This window comes from Cephus cinctus, unplaced genomic scaffold (genome assembly GCF_000341935.2).
Source record: "Cephus cinctus unplaced genomic scaffold, Ccin1 Ccin1_scaffold0729, whole genome shotgun sequence".
Taxonomy (NCBI): Eukaryota; Metazoa; Arthropoda; class Insecta; order Hymenoptera; family Cephidae; genus Cephus; species Cephus cinctus.
The window spans coordinates 25,309-37,946 of record NW_014333345.1 but is presented as its reverse complement, the minus strand read 5'-3'; the positions used below and the strand labels follow the sequence as shown (position 1 = coordinate 37,946).

The 12,638-nt window shown below is 41.0% G+C and overlaps 1 protein-coding gene across 1 annotated transcript; it reads left to right on the top strand.

Moving 5' to 3' along the window:
* The first annotated feature begins 11,549 nt into the window (after positions 1-11,549).
* LOC107270351 (probable small nuclear ribonucleoprotein Sm D1) lies at positions 11,550-12,619 on the top strand. The gene is made up of 4 exons (XM_015745285.2): positions 11,550-11,737; positions 11,917-11,993; positions 12,074-12,271; positions 12,357-12,619. Exons 1-4 carry the CDS (start codon positions 11,724-11,726, stop codon positions 12,437-12,439), a joined length of 372 nt encoding a protein of 123 aa, XP_015600771.1. The 5' UTR covers positions 11,550-11,723; the 3' UTR covers positions 12,440-12,619.
* Positions 12,620-12,638: the final 19 nt, after the last annotated feature.

Here is a 12,638-nt window from a genome sequence, read left to right as displayed (position 1 = left end):
AGCGATGTTCAAAATGGTGTCCACGAGCTGCAATGCACTCGCGTATACGGTGTACAAAAGATTGGTTTGCATTCTTCATGGCCTCTACACTGATGGTTGAGCATGCATCCGCAATCCTTCGTCGCATATCTTCCGGTGTTGTTGGAGCATGTGCATAAACTTTGTCTCTTAATGTACCCCACAAAAAGTAATCTAATGGAGTAAGATCTGTAAGTAATTTTGACTTGTCAACAACATTGGATGCGTAATAACAGCGTAGCTGTGATTCTCCTTGTGATACAAAGTTTTTTATTTTCTTTCGAACCAGATGAAAAAAATGTTATGTCCTTACATGTGCCGAATTCGTCTTGAAATCCTCTAACAGACAGGCGTAAAAAAATTATATGTTCAGTTGCAAAAAATTCAAGGTAACCTTGACAAAACATTTTAAAAAAGAATTGACCAGTAATTTTTCACTATCACGTTAAAGCTCTCTTGAAACCATGCAAAAGCTGATAAAAACATTTTCGATCGGACTGCTAATAACAAAGTAATCTCTACTCATCACGATTCGTGATTCACCCTATGCATTGTAAAATATACGTATAGTCAATGGTGTCTGAGTTCTCTACCTGAGGAGATCACTATACGTCATACAATGTAAAACGATTATCCGATGATGAATATAGGTAATACTTACAGTATTATATCGCATAAATATTACCTACCAGGAAGAGAATACGTGCCTACGTTACCAAGCTATACGGTATAGGAAAGCCAGGATATTACGATACGATATTCGCCATTGCGGCTAATGAATCCTATTATACGTGCTATAAAAAGATATTTATTAGTGATCTCCAGGATATTGGCAATGCTACTAAATAGGGGCTCCATTCGCAAAATGAGAATATTTCAAAAAAATGTACGTTATGCAATGTAACTTATATAGAGATACGTTCGAATGCGGTTTTGCAGTTTGCTATATTTGGCTTGAATTTATTATTTACGTGAGCGGGACAAGGATAAAGAGAGTCGATGCATGGAATTGACAATTCGAAATTACGTACTAGCGACTTCGTAAGTGTCGGCTCTGTCAAAACTAGTCAGTAATAATATCACATTTGACTGTTTTCGATGCACCATGTTACTCCAACATGAGAAAAGTCACAACTGGTAGATACAAAAATTCATTGCCTATATTCCCATATAAATTGACCGAAAATTAAAACGTGATATGTATATAAGGGTATACATGGTTAATTGACACATAGATATACAACGAACGTATTTAACCCATAACCTTGACTCCGGTGGAAACCATAGGCAGTGACGACGTTTATACAACGGTCTCATTCCGGCTTAGTGATCTGAAGGAATTGATCAATAAAAAATATTCTTTAGACAGTAAAAATGTCTGTCATTTGTCAATTCCTTTAAATGAGTATTGACTAAGCCAAAATAAGATCACGATGTAAACGTAGTCATTGATCGTGCAGAAAAACCCCCAGTAAAAATTCAATAACATCGCATCGCCGGTAAAAAAGTCGAAGCTGCTGCAATATCGGCAACAGGGGCGCACGTATCCGGAATTGGCAAAATCGCACGGGTGTTTCGTGCCAGTAAAAATTGACCAATTTCTACTATACCGACGTGCAACAGTGCAGGAGAACCGTATCGACAGTCGGTATATCCGATCGAGGCACAACAGTATTTTTCTTGAGTCGGTCAAAGAGAGAGAGATAGACAGAAGAAACATGCGAACACAGATAGAACAAAAACCAGATGGACCCATCTGATGAAATCGTAACCTGCTCGAAAATATTTTCATTCACCTATCTGTCTCTCTCCCACCCTATCTCTTGCATATACGTTGTAACGCAGTGACTTTTTTATAAAAAAATTATGTGCTACGAATAACCGTAGTAGCTGTAGTAGCCAGAAACCCACGTGCGTCCGACCACGGCGATGAGGCAGAGTCTAAAAATGATCCTTTGCCAAATCCCGCGGCGCAAAACAGTGAGCACAGTTATTGCGTCCTGGTAGTAGGGATTGTTTTTGTCGCTTTCTGGGACGAGCCATCCATACGTGCACGTCTATCTCTAACGAAGAAACAGCGCCAAGGAGTAGAAATCAGTCGCACCGAAGAAACATTGGATTACGAATGTCTGGCACGTGGATTACGCCAGGTCTGAGCTGCAAGTTCTTGGCACGTATCTGGCCTGCTGGTCCAGGGTGAGGTAGTAGTGGCAAACAATTGAGTGGCCACGACCCCGACCCACCCCAACCTACCCCACCTCACTAACACGTTATTTAGGAGAGGTATAGTGAACCTACTTGGCAACTGACCACGTGCGACCTACGTGCCTGCTGCACGAAATATTAAAGAAAGATCAGCTATGATATAATACGTGAAATCCCTTAACGTTCCGCGAGAAAACATTATTCCCTCCCCCTAGTTACCATCAATATGCAAATATATGCATATAAATTAATGTATGCGTATATACATATATATCGATAGTTAAAAAATAATTAAACCACCAAAAGCATTCTCTACAAAGAATAGCCAGAAGGCATCCTGAGCATGTACATATACCCAGAGCGATTTGCTGTCCTGGCGAGACACGTCGTCGACCTCCTGGCACAGTGCCATGGCGTATTAGCCAACTTCGCAAGCCCCCGCCAGTCAAGGGAGAAAAAAGACTTCAGGGTGAAAAGTTCCGAATTTGCCGTTTTACCTTTTCTCATCTACACCCAAGTACTGGCCGTTCCACTATATATATATATATATATATATATATATATATATATATATATATATAAACCGTCCCCATAGTACAGTATATAGAGTTTAGATGGGGAGAGCCTGGCACCAGAATGTGTGATAAGTTTGATATACAAGAGTCGTCTGTATGCTACTATACAGTATGCACACGGTGTGCTTTGTTTATCTAAAGAGTAAAAGGCGATCCTGCTGGCTGATAAAGTATAGTATTCAGTGGCATAGGACACGTATAATCGATGCTCGTTGGCGGGAGGCTTGTTTGCCATTTACTGAGCTTCTGGGTGGAGTCCTTGCCAGTGGAGCTATTGCTGCTGCTGTTATATTCCTACAGATTCACCCTCGGGATATGCCTGGTATGTCCTGCGCTCTCTCTCTCTCTCTCTCTCTCTCACACACACACACACGCGCGCGCATAGAAAATATTCTGGACATCCTACCGGAGCTGAGAGAGACCTCTATCGATCCCTCCTGAAGCAAGATCAAATAACGATGCTAATTGACTAATTGACCGTCGCCGTTAATTACCAAGGTGGATGGCCGGGCAACCTTAGATAAATACCATTAATCTTGTTCTTTACATTTTTTTTCTCCATATTTTCGTGTCCCCTCGACCGCGGGTTCCTCATACGCGCTGAAGTGACTCCTTCAATTTTTAATATCGTCGCGTTCTATCAATGACGGCTGTAAAGATACAGCGGAGCGGGAGAAGCCAAAATTCCGGTAAAGATAATATACAGCGAGATCGAATAGTTGTAAGGAGAGAAATTATAGAATATAGCTGGCGGATAACCCTGAAGATACCAAAGGGGGTACGAGATTCTCTGGTGCGAAATAGCCGAGGGACACGCGAACCGGATACGAACCTCCTGACTTCCCGAAGGCTTATCAAACTACGCCGAGAGGTTAATTGCCGCGATTATAAAGTTTGGCGGAAATTATCGGTCGACTGGTGTTGCCTATACGCCCTAGCTAGCTAAGCTGGCAAGTATCCGAAACACGCAGATACTTCTGATAGCGCAGAAAAAGTTCGATTAAATTGCAGAAAAAAAATCCAGATAACACAGCGTAATGTGGAGATAATAAAGATAAAAAGAAAAAAAAATTAAACAGTTCAAAGATTTTTTGTCTGCTCTCAAGACACTCCTTACATCCCTTGGCAACCCTTACCGCCATACTACGACCCCCCACTGGACTGCTTGCTTGGAGTGAAATTGCGCTCGTATACAGTATAGACATAGATACGCCCTATAGACATACTACAAGGAGAGTAATAGCTATACCCTTAGGTCACGCGAGGGTAGCATTTACCCCTTGCGCTGTAACGTCTAAGGGGTAGTTTATGGAAATGGGCGTAGCCCTGAGTCCTACCCTTAAAGTAAAACTACTTTTCTCTTCTTACTTACTAAACGTACTCTTTTAACCAGTCAGGATCACGTGATGCTCGAACATAATATAGTCGAGGGGATATACAGTTTTCCTCCCAAATTTGACCATCACCTCCGAGAAACGGGTAAGGAAAGCTCCGCGTCACGGAAAAATCTATAAAAAAAAAAAAAAAAAAAAAAAAAAAAAAAAAAAAAAAAAAAAAAAAAAAAGAAAAAAGTTTTCCTCCAAAGTCACTGATTAGACGCACTGTGAAGTGTCTTACCCCTAAAGAGATCAATCAATCAGACAGAAGTGATTGGTATTGATCATCCCTTAAAGTTCCTCGTCGCCCGCGGCCCTTAAGCAGGGCTTCCAGCTTAACAGCCTGTGGAAAGGCACGCGATACCACTTGTTGTATCGCTCTCTATAGAATGACTGCCTATTATTTTTCTCTTTATTCTCGTATAATACCTTTAAAGAGACCAAGAAATAAATCCATTGACACCAGACATTTTTCGTGGCGAACGAGTATCCATTTATATCTAGCACACACTCTATGGATCATCATAGACGAACTTAACCACCCAAGGGCGACCACTGTGAATTTCGCCCGTTCACCCTAGCATCAAAGAATTTCAGCCCACGAAAAGAGGGATACGATCGAAAAGTATTTAACGTGGATTATAGTTAGCGACACTGTTAAAGACTAGAAGGTCAGAGGAGCTTTCTAGGTAGGTCGAGTGTCCTATCACGAAAGCTCTCCAGGGAAAAAACTCACTCCTTGCCGGGTCCCTCTTTCAAATGAAAGAACCGGAAGCAGAGACGAGGGAAGGCGCAAGGTACGAAGACAGCGAAGAATAAAGTACACCAGAATATCCGGATTGAAAATCATTCTCTTCTTCGGCTGAACTTTTTCTCAAAGTGCCGCACAGTGATCGATGCACAGAGCTTGAGACTCTGGCGCGCTGAACGAGCGAACGACGCGATTAAAGAACAATGAAGCGTCGAGGCAAAAAGGGAACTCGCATCTTTTTAGAAGCACCAGAAGAGAAGGCACGCGTTGGTAGATAACTAATCAGCGAAGCAGACAGACAGGGGGTCAGGTAGGTGCTCGATATCAAAAAGGAAGTATATAAGGAATGAAAAGAGGCAGAAATTAAAAGGCAAAGATACACCAAGTACAGGCCGCTAAATTGAACAATGAGATGGTTGTGTTGCTTTATGAGTATAGTCGGCCAAAGGTAGAGTAATTAAATCAATCTGATTAAGGGTGGACTCGCCTCCGAGTAAAATTAACCTAACCTGACCCAACCTCTCAGACAAGCCCCCCAAGCCCTTACTTGGTACTTTCCCCCGTTTTGTGCAACCTCCCTCGCGGACGGCGGAAGACTCTGAGTAAGTTCGGACTCGCGAAGAGTGTTCGAACCCGCAAAAAAAAATGCAATAAAGTTGCACGCAGTCGCTTGTACCCTATCAAGGCTGAACCAGGATGCGTGCAGCAGTATCCATTCGACGATATATTGAGCCACTTTCCAATAGGAAGTTCAACGAGCTTTTAAGCAATGGTCTATACAGGATCCGTAACGATCGCTTTGCAGTTGGTAAAGCCTTAGCCTGGCCGCCCATCCGGAATGACTATAAAACATCTTTCCCGGAGCCTCGCCAGAATCCGGGTACTGCGGGATTTCGTGGGGATGCACCGACGCACCGATGCACTCCAATATACAGCACAGATATAGGTACAACTGTACACGAGAGACCATCCAGCATCCCGCAATTGCTAGGGTAACAACAAAAATCTAGGTTATCCGTATCGATACAAAAACCAACCACGTGGCAGTTACTTGATTGATCCATCGGACTGATCCCTCGGACAGTCTCACCTGAGGACAGGGTCGCTTTCGTTAAAATTTCCTTGAAGCTATCGGTGTTCCGTAAGTAAGTCAATCAAGTGGTACGGATCTCGACTACGTATCCCATCGTGCGTGTTGAGCAGGAGATGCATGGATTGCCATAGATCCTCGTCGAAATTACGACTCTCGTAGTGGCCACCAGCTAGAAACTAGAAAGCAGTAGCAACCTGGATAAGTAAATAAGCAGAGACGTACGCGTCTCCAGGTATTCTCAGAGCACTCGTAGTACTCGTGTGCGAACAAACCAAGTCAGTCAAATCGCAATATAACCAAGCCACTAATTAAGAGCTGTCTGTTGAAAGACATATACGGATGGTGCTTGTCGATGGCGCCTGTAGTCGCAACTGGCACTACGTGCACTGCAAGAGTAAGACTGTACATACAAGCTGAGGTCTACCTTGGAGAACGAACTGAGAAAAGTAAGGTAGTGTTACCGGGACAAGGTCAGGTATCCTTTTATTTTCTCTCTCTCTTTTCCAACTTCTTTTTTTTAGTCCGCCATTTTTGCTTTTTTTCTCCTCCGACTCTCCTCTCGTCGCGACGCCAATGCAGACGACGGTAGAGGAACGTTACTCGGGAAAACCCTGGATTTTCCTGATGAGAGTGAGGCGCGAGAATTCAAATGGAAATAAACTCTGAAAAGAGATAAGAAATAAAAATGAGGAAAAATCACGTCGATGGATTACCAATTATTGATCCTGGTAAAACCTATAGCCGATTTAAAAAAATATATATATATATATAAAACATATTTTATTTCTCAACCAGCATTAACCACCAACTCGTAACTCCAACGTTCGCTGAAGCAGCCATTTATCTGTAGATACATAGAGTTCGAGCCAATGAACGACAGTCGGATAAGAATTCGCGACATACATATGTATACAGGTGTATCGCGACAGCGGCATATGGGTCCCCTAACTACCCAACATACGCAAATGAACGTAGGCTCTCTAGCGTGTTGACGATCGAATACACAGCGGGCAAAGGCGTTATTTTTAATTTTACTTAGCTGATTAAACAACCACGTGTTTTACGGTTTCGCGGAGTTCCCTTTGAGATAGCGAGTACGTGTATGAAAGAGCTGAAGCTATGGAGGGAAAGAGAAAACGAGAGAAAGGGAGACGGGGAGACAGGGAGACATGAAAAAAAAAAGAGCCAACCTGCGCCCGCAATAGGTTTAATGAGTTTAGAAAAAAGGGAGAAAAAATGAGAGAAGAAAAAAAAAAGAAAAGATCATAAAGTTTCATGAGGCACACAATATATATACGCAAACCTTATGTATATACTAAAAATCAAACAAAACCTGCTGATTATCATAAATAATATATACACTGTACTGTGAATAAAATATTAAAAGTCCGTAACATTAAAAAGGATCGAGATATTCCCTCGAATAAGCGATGAACGTTAAAGAATCCGAGGAACGATTTGAAGTCTGGTTTCCAAGTGGCGAGTACGCCAGTCTAAATTTATCAAGTGAAATAATTGTCATTGGGAAGAAAACTGAATAAATGTCGGCCCGGCTGTTAGTGTAATTTGACAATTGCGATGGAAGAGAGCAAACGAGAGACAGAAAAGAGGATGACCAGCGGTGAGGAGAGGAACGACGAAGAGAGACTCGCGGACTCGCTGAGAAGCGACGCCTGGCGTCGCGACGAATCGCGGCCAGGGTCGGCCCCGGTGTCCTATCGGGAATGACGTCATCGTGGCAGCGATTAATGACGTCGACGATAAAGAGGAAACTACTAACATTGTATCTGACACTATCTATAAATTTACATTCGGTATACAACGCGGCATCGGTACCATAACTGTCCATATCACACGTGGCGCAATACGGTGGCATATCGGCATTAGAAAAACAGTAAACAGCTCCGACTATTATTAGGATCGACTGTCATTATTAGCGTCCTGTGTGAGAGCGTTGGAAACAAGCGTTAAAAAAATACCAGTAATTACATTGAGAATTCCTTCGCTCGTGGGAAACACACGACGCTCATAACTTCCTATGTGACGTATACCTATACGTCAAATAGTCGATTTAATATAATAAATAAATCGCACAGAGCTCCATTACGGACGACTGTTTTGTATGTAAAGTAATCATGTTTCCTGGATCGTTAATCGGTATTACTCATAGCTTGACTGAGTCCACTGTAACGTCGTACACACGTGGGACCGAATATATACATATAGCTCTATTCGCACGTCCTCGAAAAACACACCTCGCTCGCACTACTTATAAGAAATCGCATTGTTTGACGATGCTTGTTTATTTTCGCTACAGCGGCAAAAGTCCCTGCGCCGTTCCTCTCCGAACTCGAGGCACTCGGCGCGCTCATAGAAAATAAACTAAGCTCTCGAACCGATTTTATTGACGCTTCCGTCCCATGGTCTTCCGGACGTGGGAACCACGTTTATTTTCTCCTCTTCTGATTCACGTATCCTCGCACAACCGCTATGATCATCCGTCGATTAATTTTCCTCGATAATTTATCCTGACTGTACAATGGAACTCGATTGAAGACTTCATCGGATATCGGTATCAGGGCAATATCTCGTAGTCAGCTGATAAGGGACATTTAATTCCATGCTGGTGAAAGATGACAAAGATGAATGAGCGTAAAAGGATCGAATAAGGTACCTAGAGAAAGGAATTCATTGAATTCCAATAACAGAGGAGCATGACCACGTGTGGATAGAGGTGCGTATGAGTGTAATGTAGTTCCAGGAATACAATCCAAGTATAAAGGAGCCAATGGATACCTGGAAAACGAGATTCATTGAATTCTCTAGAGATAAGCAAATGAGCACGTGCGAATGCACATGTGAGAGTCTACTGGGAGAAAGTAGATTTTGACATGGAGTCATCTCCACGTGGATATGTGTAACGGGATTGGCAAAAATGTATACAGGCGAAAACTCCCGGTTTACGGATGTTTTTCATCCAAAAATATCCAAACTATTCTCATATCACTGAACTCTCATGTCCCATCTGTTATATCTTGTCCAGTTTGCACAGTGTGAAGAGCTTATTAGTACAGTAGATTCAAAGTATCCTGCATTGCTACTAATTGTGATAATTACGCAGACACGTATACGATATATCGCTCTTATCATTATTAACAGTAAACAAGTATCGGTTTCATATAGGAAAAAAATAACAGATACATCAGCATATATGTATACCGCTGTTTTTTTTAATACGACGCTCAACCTAAGAAGACATCTTTCTAATGACGTCAAACTGTTTCTTATCAGTTCGACGACGCAGTTACACACCGTGAGCATATAACAGAGCGGTTTATAACTGATAAAAGAAACGGACGAGGAAACAGAGTTGAGATAAAATGGTCTGAGAGAGAAAGAGAGAGAAAGTGGATCCGACTCTCCTATCCGCAGCCTGTGTTACGTGTATGTGAGGATACACACGTGTGAGACATTCCGCAGTGAGAGAGTGGGAGAAGGTATTGCAGCACCCTGATAAAAACAATAGAATAACACGCACACTCAAGTAAACCAAGAGTACGTGACAATTTTATACCGAATAGCGGGGAGTATAGTTATTCTCCTGTGATTCTTTTTCGATATCATCTTGATTGATATACCACCAGCTAGATAGCACCTTGATGCATTATTATATACGTATATATAATGTCCAGATAACAGAAGCATTTTCGTCACCAACCAAATGGAGCTTCGGGAACACGGAAAGGTAGTGGTGTTTACCAATGATGTGATGCCTTTTCGACATTCTACGTGAAACATATTTTCGAAGCAGCATTTGTTTTAATAAGTAAATCAGTCACTGCAAATCAAAGAAATGTTTATTCATTAATTCTAGTGACAGTTCAACTGTCAAAGGTATTCATAAACGATAGGACCTACTGTCAGTAATGTGTTATAATGACAGAACGTGTAATTTAATCGTATCTCTGTTGTCATAATGGTAAATCACAGAATACTTTTACTGATATTTTATCACAAATAACTCACCGCATAAGTCTGACGATTTCCTACGACAGTGACAACTTCATTCTTCATGACACGAAGTTCTCTAGGATGATTGACAATTGGTCCAGACGATGCTGTGGCCTTCCCTATGTGGATCCTCAGGACTTGATACGCACGCATCTTCTCTCTTGATGCTCAAGCACTCACGAGAGACATTCTCACGATTTGCTCCGTTAATAAATTAAGAGCCATGCATCCCAACAATAAAACACACCACGCATGCAAATACGGAAATCTTAATCCCATACGCGATACATAAGAAGGGCCACGATTATTTCATCTGTCGAACAGGGTAGTTTGGAGGATAGACAGAGTTCGAGGTCTCTTGGGATGCATTGAATCAACTGTGACAAGTACTAGTGATTAAACACGGGCATACTATGTTAATATTCGCTGTGAATCCTTTAGAGAAGCTTATGGTCAACTAGAAAGGAAAGAGGAGTGCACCGCTATGATCTGCCGACACTTATTCTCTCAAGTTTTCTTCAATACTCCGTAGTACCTCGAGCTCCGTCGTATTCTACTCGATTATCCCGTAATTATGGACCTGACTTCTCCTACCAACCTATCTGCGAAACGTCGAGCGGTCGCCGCGATTTAGAACCGGGTTTCAATACATTTCCGACACACTGACTCGTGCAGACATCACAACGGTCGCCATATTGGAATATCTCGCTCTCTGTCGCTACTATCCTGCGGAAGCTTCGTCGCTTTCTCACCGATGGCGCCATCGTAACCTGCCTTTACAACTTTAAATTCAACCGTATATTTTTCTTTTTATTATCTTTCTTTGTTAAATATTTCTGAACATGGGTTTCCTTTGTTTTAAACATTTTCATTAACAATCCGATTTTTTACCTTACGATATATCAAAATAAACTATTTCTTTCATCTAATGCACTATTTCAAAATATCGCGTTTCTAGATAACTATTGGCTCAGAAGAAAGAACCTGTATTATGGTCATGGACGTAGGAATGGAGTTACCGTTATTATTTTTAATTTTCCTCACCTGAGATCCACAAATCGTCATTATATTTCTGGGTAAAGTAATTATTCGCTTAATTAGAACAAATTTAATTGCCTGAATTAAAAAATGCCTCTGTCCGTCTCCCTTGGGAAAAGGCGCTCTCGCGAGCCAGGCAGACTCGTCATTACAAAAGTGCAACAACTTATCAAACTGTTAACGAGCATTAAATTAATTAACGTTGGTCATCCGTTATCTAAGCTTCTAATAATATTACATAAAAAAAGGGTGAACTATGAATTAGAATATTCTTTAATAACCATTATAACTCATCACATTAACGTACTAATAAAATGATTTCATTCCATAGAAATTCACTAACAATTATTGTTGTTGTATTACTGTTTACTGTATTGGAATTTTGATCATTTTTATACGCATCACTAATTAAAAGATATGTGCATATAGTAATAAAATAAAGTTTAATATGAGGGGAAAATAAGTTATATTTTAGATTTGGACGGTGCTGTAGAAGTTTTTATAGCGATCACGTCGAGACGCCAATCTGTGAATAGCCGAAGTGTTCCGACTATGACCGATACTACCCGAATCGCGCAACGCGCTCGAAAGTGAAACGACAAAGTTATGATATTTTGCCGGTTTACTGTGGTTTAATTCATTACATTACCGACAATATGAAGCTAGTAAGGTATGTAAAATACATGAATTTTGAAGATGATCAAATGATCAAATTCTCTATGAAAAAATATATATCCGCGCCAAAGTAGTCATGAAAATACCTTTTGAAGCACACTGTCTAACCTATATAATTACAATGCTTTCGTTTATGTATCAACATTTTTTGAGAGATCTGATCATTTATTTTAGATTCCTGATGAAGCTCAGTCATGAGACAGTGACGATAGAGCTGAAAAATGGTACCCAAGTACAAGGAACAATTACAGGTTTGTTAATATTAACTGATACACTGTCGATGCAATAGCTTTCCATAATGTCAAAAATTAAAATGTATTTCTTATTCTAGGTGTTGATGTAGCAATGAACACACATCTAAAGACCGTCAAAATGACAATAAAGAATAGGGATCCAGTACAATTGGATACCTTAAGTTTGAGAGGAAATAATATTCGATACTACATTTTACCTGAACCACTGCCATTAGAAACATTGCTTATCGATGACACACCAAAAGCTAAAGCCAAAAAGAAGGAAGCCGCGCGTGGTCAGTAGAAATGCTACAGCTTTAAAAGGATTTACAATGAAATGTTCTATAATTAATGAAAGAATTTTTTTCTATTAAATTTTAGGTGCTGCAAGAGGAAGAGGTCGCGGAGGTCGTGGCGCTCGAGGCGGTCGCGGAGGACGTGGACGAGGGCGAGGTCGTCGATAGTTGCTTAAAAAATCCAGGCGATTAAGAAACTCACTTACTCTACAAGGTATTCACCATGTCAATTCCCTTCGACACATTTTGGTGATGCAAATGAACTTTTCAATTACGTCAAATCAACAATCAATCCAATTTAGCTTAAGAAATACGATAAAATACGTACCTCACCAATACTAATAATAATTAAATTGGTCCGTAAGAT

What these genes read in the sequence shown, in the direction of transcription:
- LOC107270351 (XM_015745285.2), top strand. An exon ending in AGTACAAGGAACAATTACAG is followed by an intron (nt 11,994 to 12,073) that starts GTTTGTTAATAT and finishes TTCTTATTCTAG; the next exon opens with GTGTTGATGTAGCAATGAAC. An exon ending in AAAGAAGGAAGCCGCGCGTG is followed by an intron (nt 12,272 to 12,356) that starts GTCAGTAGAAAT and finishes ATTAAATTTTAG; the next exon opens with GTGCTGCAAGAGGAAGAGGT.